We start from the raw sequence: 15,697 nt of genomic DNA, 5'->3' as shown, positions 1-15,697 counted from the left end.
GCTGCTCAAAGTCCTTGAAAAACCCCTCCACATCTGGAGGTTATACACTAGGGCGAGGGGGCTGAATGGTATACACCGGGGTGGAGAGGAGGAGATTATACATCGGGGACCCAAAGTTACAGACTGAGGCACTGGAACAAAAGGAAAAAACATACTTTTCTAAATGTAGTGAAACTTTTCCAATCTTTTCCTCCATATTTGCATTTTCGGACCTGGCACCACAATGCCTATCTTCTCTGCAGGTGTCAGCATTTCCCGGCTTCAGACAATGTGGGGTTATTAATCTTAATATACATTTATAGCTGATGAATAATATCTCCCCCTGTCAGTCATGTCCGTGCCGTGTCCCTACCTGTCTGGGCAGCCACACCTGAGAATCCCAGGTATAACCGGCTCCAACCACTGCGCTGGGAGGGGGGGCTATCCTCCTCACATTACTGACAGGTTCTCCCCCTGGATATATAAGCAGGTGTCTGCACTTTCCAGGTTCAGTCTGCAGAGCTCACACTCAGGATGGCAGCACCTGTGCTTGGTGGATTTGGTGACGAAAAGCCGGCTACGGACGAAGTACAAGATGCCTGTGACAAGGTGAGGAACATCACAGCTTATTATCAGCTTCTCCTAACTCTAGGGTGAAAGCTCCTTAAAGGGTGACTGTCAGCAGGTTCTTCTGGTCTCCTCTCCCTCACGTGGTCTCTCGGCTCCACATCTCTTCTTCATTCTTACGTGACACCGGTATTGGACTCCTGATTGGACATTTCACCATCACAGAAGTTGAGGTTGAGGGTGGTGGAGCTGTACATGGAGCTCAGCCTTAGGCTAGCGCCACACATCCGTGCCTCCGGTACGTGTTTGGCATTTTTTACACGTACCGGAGACACGGAGACACGTTAACCAATGCTACCCTATTGTAGCAGGCACACACACGTAAAACCACACGGAACGTGTGTCCGTGTGAGTTTGTACGTGTGTGCGTTTTTCAAAGCGCTGACATGTCAGTGTTTTCTCCCGCAGCACGGGTGTTACACGGCCCGCACCCGTACCACACGGGTGTAGTGTGGATGCGGTCCCGTGTGACACGCGCCGGAGAAAACACACATGTCAGTGAAAAAAAAACAAAACATTTACTCACCTTCTCCAGCCCTCCTGTCTCTGCCGCTGCTGCCTCTTGCTGCCGACCGCCGCTCATTATTCTCATTGAATATTCACTTCACTGCCTGGCAGCAGCAGCAGCGAGGAGACGGGAGGGCTGGAGACCGAGGATCAGCACCACGGACAGCAGCGCGGACATCAGGAAGGACCAGGTGAGTATGTTAATTACCGGTTCTACGTGTGCTATCGCGGATAGCACACGTAGAACACACGTGTCACGCACGTACCAGAGACACGTACTTACCTGCACGCAACACGCAGGGAAAATACGTGTCTCTCGGCACGTGCGTGAATTTCACGTGAGTGTGGCAGAAGCCTTAGGGTGAGACCAGTTGGGGTTGGGCTGGATGTAAGTGGAGGTCTATATTCTGGTTATCAGATGACCAGGACAGTGTGTGTCATACAAAACTCGGCTGATGTCGAAGGGACGGGCTGTCCACTGGATGTGTATCGGGCGCCCCGACTAACCCAACAGATCATGGTAGAATTTCATCTGCCATCCGCTGTACCCAGGAGACATGTTGCCACCAGACTTGTCCTGCAGCGACTCTCTTCTCTATTCCCACTGAAAACACAAGAGAGCTCATGTGAGTGGAAGAGTCGGAAGAGACAGTCGTCTGCTGAGTGCATGGGCAGCTTTATCGTTAGTGGTGACGCAGGCCGAAACGCGTCAGGTGGCACCATGTGTGTCTGAACTGCTTCTTGTTTTTATATGATATTTTAAATGGACCAATAAATTTACTTTCTATAGATTTTTTTCCTGGTTGGAGGTTTTCCTCTCCCTTCCTTCCAGATTCCTTTCATGCCTGCTGCAATAGGAAGAAAGATTATTTATAAAAAATGTGATATCGTGATCAGATGAAGAGGAGCGGATCAGCTAGAACAAACGCAATTTGTTTGGAATTTCTACAAATTTTTTGACTCTTGTGAATTTGTTTGGCACAAATGCAGCAATATTGCGGCGAGCCAGCAGGAAGCGGAGGACGGGCAGGAGTTGTGGTGGCAGGGAGTGGAGGGTGGTCAGGAGTTGTGGTGGCAGGGAGCGGAGGGTGGTCAGGAGTTGTGGTGGCAGGGAGCGGAGGACGGGCAGGAGTTGTGGTGGCAGGGAGCGGAGGACGGTCAGGAGTTGTGGTGGCAGGGAGCGGAGGATGGTCAGGAGTTGTGGTGGCAGGGAGCGGAGGACGGTCAGGAGTTGTGGTGGCAGGGAGCGGAGGACGGTCAGGAGTTGTGGTGGCAGGGAGCGGAGGATGGTCAGGAGTTGTGGTGGCAGGGAGCGGAGGACGGTCAGGAGTTGTGGTGGCAGGGAGCGGAGGGTGGTCAGGAGTTGTGGTGGCAGGGAGCGGAGGATGGTCAGGAGTTGTGGTTGCAGGGAGTGGAGGGCGGTCAGGAGTTGTGGTGGCAGGGAGCGGAGGACGGTCAGGAGTTGTGGTGGCAGGGAGCGGAGGATGGTCAGGAGTTGTGGTGGCAGGGAGCGGAGGACGGTCAGGAGTTGTGGCAGGGAGCGGAGGATGGTCAGGAGTTGTGGTGGCAGGGAGCGGAGGATGGTCAGGAGTTGTGGTGGCAGGGAGCGGAGGATGGTCAGGAGTTGTGGTGGCAGGGAGCGGAGGATGGTCAGGAGTTGTGGTGGCAGGGAGCGGAGGGCGGTCAGAAGTTGTGGTGGCAGGGAGCGGAGGGCGGTCAGGAGTTGTGGTGGCAGGGAGCGAAGGGCGGTCAGAAGTTGTGGTGGCAGGGAGCGGAGGGCGGTCAGAAGTTGTGGTGGCAGGGAACGGAGGGCGGTCAGAAGTTGTGGTGGCAGGGAGCGGAGGGCGGTCAGAAGTTGTGGTGGCAGGGAGCGGAGGGCGGTCAGAAGTTGTGGTGGCAGGGAGCGGAGGGCGGTCAGAAGTTGTGGTGGCAGGGAGCGGAGGGCGGTCAGAAGTTGTGGTGGCAGGGAGCGGAGGGCGGTCAGGAGTGTGGTGGCAGGGAGCGGAGGGCGGTCAGGAGTGTGGTGGCAGGGAGCGGAGGGTGGTCAGGAGTTGTGGCAGGGAGCTGAGGACGGTCAGGAGTGTGGTGGCAGGGAGCTGAGGACGGTCAGGAGTTGTGGCAGGGAGTGGAGGGCGGTCAGGAGTTGTGGTGGCAGGGAGTGGAGGGCGGTCAGGAGTTGTGGTGTCAGGGAGTGGAGGGCGGTCAGGAGTTGTGGTGGCAGGGAGCGGAGGAGGTCAGGAGTTGTGGTGGCAGGGAGTGGAGGGCGGTCAGGAGTTGTGGTGGCAGGGAGCGAAGGGCGGTCAGGAGTTGTGGTGGCAGGGAGTGGAGGGCGGTCAGGAGTTGTGGCAGGGAGTGGAGGGTGGTCAGGAGTTGTGGTGGCAGGGAGCTGAGGACGGTCAGGAGTTGTGGCAGGGAGTGGAGGGCGGTCAGGAGTTGTGGTGGCAGGGAGCGGAGGGCGGTCAGGACTTGTGGTGGCAGGGAGCAGAGGATGGTCAGGAGTGTGGTGGCAGGGAGCGGAGGGTGGTCAGGAGTTGTGGTGGCAGGGAGCTGAGGACGGTCAGGAGTTGTGGCAGGGAGTGGAGGGCGGTCAGGAGTGTGGTGGCAGGGAGTGGAGGACGGTCAGGAGTTGTGGCAGGGAGTGGAGGACGGTCAGGAGTTGTGGCAGGGAGCGGAGGGCGGTCAGGAGTTGTAGTGGCAGGGACTGGGGAGGGGCGAGTCGAGCGTGATATCTGATTGTTTAGGAAGTAATCAGTTTGGTAAGAACCAAATTTCTGGGCTGAATTTGAGTGAATCTGGAGAATTCAAGATTTGTCAGATCCACTCATTTCTACGATCAGAACATTATGCAGCCACCTCCGGAAACGTTCGCACCGCTCCTGTCCCAACTCCAAATCTTCAGTCCCTCGAAAGTGAAAAATCATCCAGTCCTTGTGCCGGCGCCGCTCACACCGCGTCTTCTGGGGATCGGCTCCGGTATAAAACACCAAGGATTTATGTGGTCTTCTTCTTGTTTCATCAGATAAAAACTCAATTTATGAAAGAAACCGGAGCAAACGCCACAGAGTTTAAGGCTGTGGTTTATAAAAGTCAAGTTGTGGCTGGAAAAAACTACTTAGTGAAGGTGAGTGATCTAGTGGTGATCCACATAACCAGGGAGTTTGGGTGGTCCTGGTGGGTTGTCTAAGGCGGACTTCACACGTCATGTAATCATTTGTTAGAGCGGATCCCGCAGAGATCCGCCGGCAACATGATTTCTGCCGGATCTGTTTTTGTGACATTATAGTCTATGGAGGACGGATCCGTTATCTGATCGCTATTTAGCTTCCATTTGTAACGGATCCAATAAGAAAAAAACAGATCCATTACAAATGGAAGATAAACCAATCAGGTAACGGATCCGTCCCCCACAGACCCCAAAATAGTTGTGTTTGCAGAATCCATTGTAACTGACAATTACAAGATGTGTGAACTCAGCCCTACCGAGCCCTACCGAGCACGTCTGCTCCACCGATATCCACCCACCGGGGTGCCTAGGGTAGCCACAGTAAAAAGGCACCTGGGGTCACACACTGATCACATTATGGGATGTCAGGACACATACAGACACGTGGGGTCACACACTGATCACATTATGGGATGTCAGGATACATACAGACACGTGGGGTCACACTGATCACATTATGGGATGTCAGGATACATACAGACACTGGGGTCACACACTGATCACATTATGGGATGTCAGGATACATACAGACACGTGGGGTCACACATTGATCACATTATGGGATGTCAGGATACATACAGACATGTGGAGTTATACACACTGATCATATTATGGGATGTCAGGATACATACAGACATGTGGGGTCTAAGACTGATCACATTATGGGATGTCAGGATATATACAGACACGTGGGGTCATACACTGATCACATTATGGGATGTCAGGATACATACAGACATGTGGGGTCACACACTGATCACATTATGGGATGTCAGGATATATACAGACACGTGGGGTCACACACTGGTCACATTATGGGATGTCAGGATACATACAGACATGTGGGGTCACACACTGATCACATTATGGGATGTCAGGATATATACAGACACGTGGGGTCATACATTGATCACATTATGGGATGTCAGGATACATACAGACACATGGGGTCACACATTGATCACATTATGGGATGTCAGGATACATACAGACACGTGGGGTCACACATTGATCACATTATGGGATGTCAGGATACATACAGACACGTGGGGTCATACACTGATCACATTATGGGATGTCAGGATACATACAGACACGTGGGGTCATACACTGATCACATTATGGGATGTCAGGATACATACAGACACGTGGGGTCACACACTGGTCACATTATGGGATGTTAGGATACATACAGACACGTGGGGTCACACACTGATCACATTATGGGATGTCAGGATACATACAGACACGTAGGGTTACACACTGATCACATTATGGGATGTCAGGATACATACAGACACGTGGGGTCACACACTGATCACATTATGGGATGTCAGGATACATACAGACACGCGGAGTCGCACACTGATCACATTATGGGATGTCAGGATACATACAGACACGCGGAGTCGCACACTGATCACATTATGGGGTGCAGTGAAGATTCTTGGCTTGATTTATATCTGTGCGCTCAGTTGGTAAATGATTTTCGTTTTCTTCGCTGATGACTAATTGATGACACAATTTATATCAGTAATAGTTTCACGTTTTCCTCGATGTCCGGTGTCTAATTTTTGTGTAACTTTCATATTTTAAGCTCTTTATGTAGACTCTTCGGTCCGTGCACCGAGCTCCGCTCCCCATGTAACGCCCCCGTCTGTCTCTCCGCAGGTCTCTATTGGGGGGTGCCACTTTTATCACGTGAAAATCTTTGTTCCTCTCCCTCATGCTGGAGGCGCCCCACAGCTAACGGGCTGGCAATGCGGGAAAACTAGGACAGACGCCCTCACAAGTTTTTAAAAACATGTATCCGATGCTGAATCTATGAGGAGTTCGGCCATAATCCCACCTGGATGAGCAGAATAATAAATACATCTTCTCCTTTCTCGGCTGAGTCTGTATTTGTGACCTAATTATAAAGATGAAAGTAGCAGAGCCGATGTGTAACACTGGCAATAAGGGAGGATTAACCCTTTCCTATCGCAGGAAATTTTGACCTTAATGACGTGTTGTAATTTTCTAAACTGACTTGTGTCACTTTATATCAGGGAGGGGAACCTGCTTTCTATCAAGAGCCATGTGGATGGTCATACCATCATTTTGGCCATACAAAATAAGTTTTGATCACAGCAGTAGGTTGTACCGAACACAGAGGCACAATTCTTCAAAGCGTGAAATTTCTCACTGCTCAGGTACTGTTTATGGGACTCAACTTGTAGGAGGGCTGCAGTATATATCATATAGGAGACACTGAGACTGGTGTATATACACCATATAGGAGACACTGAGACCGATGTGTACACTGTACATCACATAGGAGACACTGAGACTGCTGTATATACATCATATAGGAGACACTGAGACTGCTATATATAGATCCCATAGGAGACACTGAGACTGATGTATGTACATCACATAGGAGACACTGATATTACTCTATACATCACATAGAGACACAGATGTATATACATCACATATGAGACACTGAGACTGCTGTGAACATCACATAGGAGACACAGATATTAGTGTATATACATCACATAAGAGACACAGAAACTGATGGATATACGTCATATAGGAGACACTGAGACTGGTGTACACACACCATATAGGAGACACTGAGACTGCTGTATATTACATCATATAGGAGACAGAGACTGCTGTATATACATTACATAGGAGACACTGAGACTGATATATATATATATATATATATATATATATATATATATATATATATATCACATATGAGACACTGAGACTGCTGTGAAGATCATATAGGAGACACTGATATTAGTGTATATAATCACATAAGATGCACTGAGACTGATGTATATAGATTGCATATGAGACACTGAAACTGATGTATATACATCATATAGGAGACACAGACTGATGTATATAAACCCTATTGGAGACACTGAGAATGCTGTATATATATTACAAAGGAGACACTGAGACTCCTGTATATACATTACATAGGAGACACTGAGACTGCTGTATATACATTACATAGGAGACACTGAGACTGCTGTATATACATAACATAGGATACACTGAGATTGATGTATATGCATCGCATATGAGATCCAGACTGCTGTGAACATCACATAGGAGACACTGATATTAGTGTATATACATCACATAAAAGAGACTGAGACTGTTCTATACATCACATAGGGGACACTAAGACTGCTGTATATACATTTAATAAATAGCAATATCCAACTGGATTACATTTATTTCCCCAATCCTCACAGTACAGTGAGATAATGGAAATGCACACACCCCAAAGGCATAATTAAATACACAAGAGAACATAAGTATATGATGACACCATGGCTAGTTAGAATACCAATGGTTTACAGGAAAAAAAGAAAAGAAAATGGAGAGCTGTTCACACGGGCAATGTGTATTTTATGTGGTCATAAACAGTGTTCACATTAAATGGATATTGCACTATAGTCCATAAAGTGACAGTGCAAATAAAATGGGTATGTAGCAAATCCGTTTGCACTAATTATACTATCTGAATAAGTAAATAATAAATGCTTAGAGATGATGACAAAAATCAGCCTAAAACTGTCACGATGAAAAAAGAAATCCACTGCAGGGAGAAAAGAATCAACGCTGTAATACATACTAGTGCCAGTGTGGCTGAAGGGTTAACAGGGACAATGAGCCTGCATGAACAAATCCCAAGTGGAACATATCCCCAACGTACGTTTCACATTGTTTGGTAACTGAGCAGCTTCATCAGGGGGACTCTCCTCAAAGGCTTTGAGAAAGAACGCAGTAGCGTTTGAAATGCGTCGCCATTTTCCCCCAATCACCCACGTTTGTACCTGAGATTTATATTCACAATGGAATAAAGATAAGCTATTTTTACTTACATTTTCCTGGAGCTGGAGCCTTTTTTCCTTTCCTTGGATTGCTACCATTTGATCAGGACGTGGTTTCGTGCATACAGGAAAGTGTGATCCAGGTTGGTGAGCTGACAAAAAACTTTTTTAAATCCCGCTATATTATCCGATATTACAATGCGTCCCCCAGAGTCCTTCATATAGTATAATGCGGCCCCCACAGTCCTCCATATATTATAATTCATCCCCCATAGTCCTTCATATCATAGTCCTCCATATATCATATTACACTCCCCATAGTCCTGCATATATTATAATACACTCCCCATAATCTTCCATATAGTATAATGCACCCCATAGTTCTGCATATAGTTTAATGGACCCCCGCATAGTCCTCCATGTATTATAATGCACTCCATATTCCTCCATATAATATAATGCAGCCTCCATATTCCTCCATATAGTATTATACAGTCCCCATATTCCTCCATATAGTATTATCATGCCCACATATTCCTCCAAATAGTATTATGCAACCCCCATATAGTAGTATGCAGCCCCATATAGTCATATGCAGCCCTTGTATTCCTCCATATAGTATTATTCAAACGGCATAGTCCTCCTTATAGTATTATGCAGCCCACATACTCCTACAAATAGTATTATGCAGCTCCCAGATAAAAGTATACAGCCCTTTTATTCCATCATATAGTATTATGCAGACTGCATAGTTCTCCATATAGTATTATGCAGTCCCAATAATAATAATAATAATAATAATAATAATCTTTATTTATATAGCGCCAACATATTCTGCAGCGCTTTACAATTCAGGAGGATCATATACAAGCAAGTAACAGTTATGGAAAATACAATATTTAGATGGGAAAAAAGACAACCCTGCTCGTGAGAGCTTGCTCTCTACAATGAGATGGGGGGGGGACACAAGGTACAAGTGCTTATTTACAATGACAATCCAGCCATCTCAAGTAAATGGGGATAGATAATGGCTTCCTGGACCAATAGGCCAGAGCCTTGAGATGCATTTGGGTGCCATGGAGTTTGACGTGGGGTTATGTTCTGAGAAGTTGTAGAGGGATTAGGTGAAATTAGTTTGGCTAGGGAGTGTGATAGGCCGCCCTAAAAAGATGCGTTTTTAGGGTGCGTCTGAAGCTGAGTAGGTTGTGATTTGTCCTAACTTCTTGGGGTAGAGCGTTCCAAAGAGTTGGTGCAGCTCGGGAGAAGTCTTGGATCCGGGAGTGGGAGGTTCGAATTAGTGTGGATGTTAGTCGAAAGTCATTTGCAGAGCGTAGAGAACGGGTGGGGTGATAGACAGAGAGGAGGGTGGAGATGTAGGGGGGTGCCGCACTGTGGAGAGCTTTGTGGGTGAGAACAAGCAGTTTGAATTGGATCCTATTATATTCCACCATATAGTATTATGCAGCCACCATATAGTAGTATGCAGCCTTTATATTCCGCCATATAGTAGTATGGAGACCCCATATTCTACCATATAGTATTATGCAGCCACCATATAGTAGTATGCAGCCCTTATATTCCTCCATATAGTAGTATGAAACCTCCATTTTCCACCATATAGTAGTATGCAGCCCCCAAATAGTAGTATACAGCCCTTATATTCCACCATGTAGTATTATGCAGGCCCTATATTCCTCCATATAGTATTAAGCAGACTGCATAGTCCTCCATATAGTATTATGCAGCCCCCATATAGTAGTATGCAGCCTTTATATTCCTCCATATAGTAGTATGCATCCCCCATATAGTAGTATGCAACCTAAATACAGTAGTATTCATCCCTAATATACCACCAAATAGTATTATGCAGACCCTATATTGTAGTATGCAACCCCATATAGTAGTATTCAACCCTTATATTCCTCCATATAGTATTATGTAGCCCCATATTCCTTCATACAGTAGTATGCAGCCCCCATATTCAACCATGAACACACATAATACACGTCATAGATACATGACCAGCACTGTCATAACGTAACAGCAAAACAGGACCAATCTATAAAGAAACATGTCTCAATAGAATTTGGAAATTAACTGTAGTACTACATCTGATCCTTGGTCAGCTAGGACCTCTTGGTGGGGACAGGTAATTGAGCTGGAACGGAAAGTTTAGATTCATTGTATATACAGTTAGGTCCAGAAATATTTGGACAGTGACACAAGTTTTGTTATTTTAGCTGTTTACAAAAACATGTTCAGAAATACAATTCTATATATAATATGGGCTGAAAGTGCACACTCCCAGCTGCAATATGAGAGTTTTCACATCCAAATCGGAGAAAGGGTTTAGGAATCATAGCTCTGTAATGCATAGCCTCCTCTTTTTCAAGGGACCAAAAGTAATAGGACAAGGGACTCTAAGGGCTGCAATTAACTCTGAAGGCGTCTCCCTCGTTAACCTGTAATCAATGAAGTAGTTAAAAGGTCTGGGGTTGATTACAGGTGTGTGGTTTTGCATTTGGAAGCTGTTGCTGTGACCAGACAACATGCGGTCTAAGGAACTCTCAATTGAGGTAAAGCAGAACATCCTGAGGCTGAAAAAATCCATCAGAGAGATAGCAGACATGCTTGGAGTAGCAAAATCAACAGTCGGGTACATTCTGAGAAAAAAGGAATTGACTGGTGAGCTTGGGAACTCAAAAAGGCCTGGGCGTCCACGGATGACAACAGTGGTGGATGATCGCCGCATACTTTCTTTAGTGAAGAAGAACCCGTTCACAACATCAACTGAAGTCCAGAACACTCTCAGTGAAGTAGGTGTATCTGTCGCTAAGTCAACAGTAAAGAGAAGACTCCATGAAAGTAAATACAAAGGGTTCACATCTAGATGCAAACCATTCATCAATTCCAAAAATAGACAGGCCAGAGTTACATTTGCTGAAAAACACCTCGTGAAGCCAGCTCAGTTCTGGAAAAGTATTCTATGGACAGATGAGACCAAGATCAACCTGTACCAGAATGATGGGAAGAAAAAAGTTTGGAGAAGAAAGGGAACGGCACATGATCCAAGGCACACCACATCCTCTGTAAAACATGGTGGAGGCAACGTGATGGCATGGGCATGCATGGCTTTCAATGGCACTGGGTCACTTGTGTTTATTGATGACATAACAGCAGACAAGAGTAGCCGGATGAATTCTGAAGTGTACCGGGATATACTTTCAGCCCAGATTCAGCCAAATGCCGCAAAGTTGATCGGACGGCGCTTCATAGTACAGATGGACAATGACCCCAAGCATACAGCCAAAGCTACCCAGGAGTTCATGAGTGCAAAAAAGTGGAACATTCTGCAATGGCCAAGTCAATCACCAGATCTTAACCCAATTGAGCATGCATTTCACTTGCTCAAATCCAGACTTAAGATGGAAAGACCCACAAACAAGCAAGACCTGAAGGCTGCGGCTGTAAAGGCCTGGCAAAGCATTAAGAAGGAGGAAACCCAGTGTTTGGTGATGTCCATGGGTTCCAGACTTAAGGCAGTGATTGCCTCCAAGGGATTCGCAACAAAATATTGAAAATAAAAATATTTTGTTTGGGTTTGGTTTATTTGTCCAATTACTTTTGACCTCCTAAAATGTGGAGTGTTTGTAAAGAAATGTGACAATTCCTACAATTTCTATCAGATATTTTTGTTCAAACCTTCAAATTAAACGTTACAATCTGCACTTGAATTCTGTTGTAGAGGTTTCATTTCAAATCCAATGTGGTGGCATGCAGAGCCCAACTCGCCAAAATTGTGTCACTGGCCAAAGATTTCTGGACCTAACTGTATGAGACTGAGATGCGCCACGTTTAGCGCGGGGGTAGAGGAGACTGTCTGTCTGCATTCAGTCCTTTGAAACCTTAAACTGAAGATTTTGTAAAGAAAATTGTATTATTAATCATAGTTTCATGTTATAGATTTAAAAAATGTTCTATGAAACTCAGAATTGTCAAAGTTAGAGAGAAATTAATTAAAATGTTACTTTTCAAAGGGGGTGTACTCATTTATGCTGAGCACTGTAATTATATTTTGGGTTATTTGATTTGGTATCTGCTCTGTTTTCAGAATTCATGTAGTTTTTATTGCTTTGTTTTTTTCTTTGAATTTTTGATGTGTTTGTGACTCGCCCTCATTTCTAGGAGTGTAGAGACGTGATGATGAGCGATAATCGTGCGATCCTCCAGGTTATGGCTATGGCACATGGATTGTGCTGTCCTCCGGGCACTGTGGGTGTGAGAACAGAACCTATAATCAGGCAGGACTGCGCCTTATTACAGAAGATACAAATCACATCATTCCTAATTAAATTCCAATAAATGCAAAACGAGTGCAAGTCATTATAATTCACCAAAAACTGGAAAAGGTAAAGTCTCCCCGGCCTGGCGCTGACCCAGCAATGTGGGAGCTGTGTCCCGCAGGGTGCACATAACATGTTATATTATGTAACCGCTGCAGTCAAACAGCAGTCGCAGAATGGCTGCAGCGCTCACATAGTATAACAATATCAGAATGGCTGCAGTGCTCACATAGTATAACAATATCAGAATGGCTGCAGCGCTCACATAGTAGAACAATATCAGAATGGCTGCAGCGCTCACATAGTAGAACAATATCAGAATGGCTGCAGCGCTCACATAGTATACCAATATCAGGCTGGCTGCAGCGCTCACATAGTATAACAATATCAGGCTGGCTGCAGCGCTTACATAGTATAACAATATCAGAATGGCTGCAGCGCTCACATAGTATAACAATATCAGGCTGGCTGCAACGCTCACATAGTATAACAATATCAGGCTGGCTGCAGCGCTTACATAGTATAACAATATCAGAATGGCTGCAGCGCTCACATAGTATAACAATATCAGAATGGCTGCAGCGCTCACATAGTATAACAATATCAGAATGGCTGCAGCGCTCACATAGTATAACAATGTCAGAATGGCTGCAGCGCTCACATAGTATAACAATATCAGAATGGCTGCAGCACTCACATAGCATAACAATATCAGACTGGCTGCAGCACTCACATAGTATAACAATATCAGACTGGCTACAGCACTCACATAGTATAACAATATCAGAATGGCTGCAGCGCTCACATAGTATAACAATATCAGAATGGCTGCAGCGCTCACATAGTATAACAATATCAGAATGGCTGCAGCGCTCACATAGTATAACAATATCAGAATGGCTGCAGCGCTCACATAGTATAACAATATCAGAATGGCTGCAGCGCTCACATAGTATAACAATATCAGAATGGCTGCAGGGCTCACATAGTATAACAATATCAGAATGGCTGCAGCACTCACATAGTATAACAATATCAGAATGGCTGCAGCACTCACATAGCATAACAATATCAGACTGGCTGCAGCACTCACATAGTATAACAATATCAGACTGGCTACAGCACTCACATAGTATAACAATATCAGAATGGCTGCAGCGCTCACATAGTATAACAATATCAGAATGGCTGCAGCGCTCACATAGTATAACAATATCAGAATGGCTGCAGCGCTCACATAGTATAACAATATCAGAATGGCTGCAGCACTCACATAGTATAACAATATCAGAATGGCTGCAGCACTCACATAGCATAACAATATCAGACTGGCTGCAGCACTCACATAGTATAACAATATCAGACTGGCTACAGCACTCACATAGTATAACAATATCAGACTGGCTGCAGTGTTCACATAGTATAACAATATCAGGCTGGCTGCAGCGCTCACATAGTATAACAATATCAGGCTGGCTGCAGCGCTCACATAGTATAACAATATCAGAATGGCTGCAGCGCTCACATAGTATAACAATATCAGAATGGCTGCAGCACTCACATAGTATAACAATATCAGAATGGCTGCAGCTCTCACATAGTATAACAATATCAGAATGGCTGCAGCGCTCACATAGTATAACAATACCAGAATGGCTGCAGCACTCACATAGCATAACAATATCAGACTGGCTGCAGCACTCACATAGTATAACAATATCAGACTGGCTACAGCACTCACATAGTATAACAATATCAGAATGGCTGCAGCGTTCACATAGTATAACAATATCAGAATGGCTGCAGCGCTCACATAGTATAACAATATCAGAATGGCTGCAGCGCTCACATAGTATAACAATATCAGAATGGCTGCAGCACTCACATAGCATAACAATACCAGACTGGCTGCAGCACTCACATAGTATAACAATATCAGACTGGCTACAGCACTCACATAGTATAACAATATCAGACTGGCTGCAGTGTTCACATAGTATAACAATATCAGGCTGGCTGCAGCGCTCACATAGTATAACAATATCAGGCTGGCTGCAGCGCTCACATAGTATAACAATATCAGAATGGCTGCAGCGCTCACATAGTATAACAATATCAGAATGGCTGCAGCACTCACATACGTGTTAGGACCAGGAGGACGGGTAGGCCCAGGAGGTGGATCCACTGGGCTGAACACCTCACCGAGGGCAAGGTGCCCGGTAGCCGGAGCACTACAGGTAGCAGGACAGTCCGTTCAGAGGAGTGGAGTGAAGAAGTCCCTGGGACCACGGAGTCTCTGAAGGTAGTCCGGGTGACGGAGCTCAGGTTCGGAGGCCGAGATGACGTCAGGCAGAATCCGGAACCAACGGAGCGAGGAGGTGGGTCACCACACGGATCCAGGGATCGGAGATGGTAGGGACTGACGGGATGGCAGGCAGTCACCGTTCGGGGTTCGGGAGTCGTCAGGACCGGTTGGCGAGACGGGGGCGACTCTACAAGACAGATAGGTAAGTATGGCACAAGACACAAGGAGACCTGACTCCTAGCTTAGCAAACACGAAGAACAGGCCCCGCCCACTTGGAAAGGATCCCCCTATATACCCTGTACCTGATTCTTCAATATCCTGTTGGAGGACACTGGCCCTTTAAGAGAGGGTCAATGACCGCGCGTGCGCCCTAATGCGCATGCGCGAGGCCCGGGTGCCAGAAGCCAGAGCAGGGAGCGGTGCACAGGAGGCAGGAGTGCCAGGCTGGCTCAGCGTTACCGATGGGCGCCGGGAGCGGGGACCGGGCTGCCTGGGGACCGCAGGTGATGGGGCATGAAGGCTGTGGAACGGGGGACCGGGAAGCCTGGCACGGGAGCGGCGGAGCGTGGCAGGGGAGCCGGTGAGCAAGGCAGGGGAGCCAGGGAGCATGGCAGGGGAGCCGGGGAGCATGGCAGGGGAGCCGGGGAGCATGGCAGAGGAACCGGGGAGCGTGACAGTACCCCCTCTCCCACGCCCCCCTCCCCGCAACCGGGACAGGAAGGCACGTATCAGAGGAGTACCCACATTCTCACGGGGTTCCCAGGACCTATCCTCAGGACCATACCCAGCCCAGTCCACCAGGAAGAACTGTCGGCCCCGCACGGTCTTCATGGCCACGATATCCCTTACCGCATAGATGTCATCATCAGC

The 15,697-nt window shown here is 46.7% G+C and overlaps 1 protein-coding gene across 1 annotated transcript; it reads left to right on the top strand.

The window, feature by feature from the left end:
* Positions 1-477: 477 nt before the first annotated feature.
* LOC142290836 (leukocyte cysteine proteinase inhibitor 1-like) lies at positions 478-6,222 on the top strand. The gene is made up of 3 exons (XM_075334866.1): positions 478-588; positions 4,133-4,234; positions 6,008-6,222. The coding sequence occupies exons 1-3, from the start codon at positions 514-516 to the stop codon at positions 6,134-6,136; spliced, it is 306 nt and encodes a 101-aa protein (XP_075190981.1). The 5' UTR covers positions 478-513; the 3' UTR covers positions 6,137-6,222.
* Positions 6,223-15,697: the final 9,475 nt, after the last annotated feature.

The sequence above is a fragment of the Anomaloglossus baeobatrachus genome, chromosome 2 (genome assembly GCF_048569485.1).
Source record: "Anomaloglossus baeobatrachus isolate aAnoBae1 chromosome 2, aAnoBae1.hap1, whole genome shotgun sequence".
Taxonomy (NCBI): domain Eukaryota; kingdom Metazoa; phylum Chordata; class Amphibia; order Anura; family Aromobatidae; genus Anomaloglossus; species Anomaloglossus baeobatrachus.
Note: the sequence above shows the minus strand (reverse complement) of the source record. Positions and strands in the feature narration are given on the sequence as shown.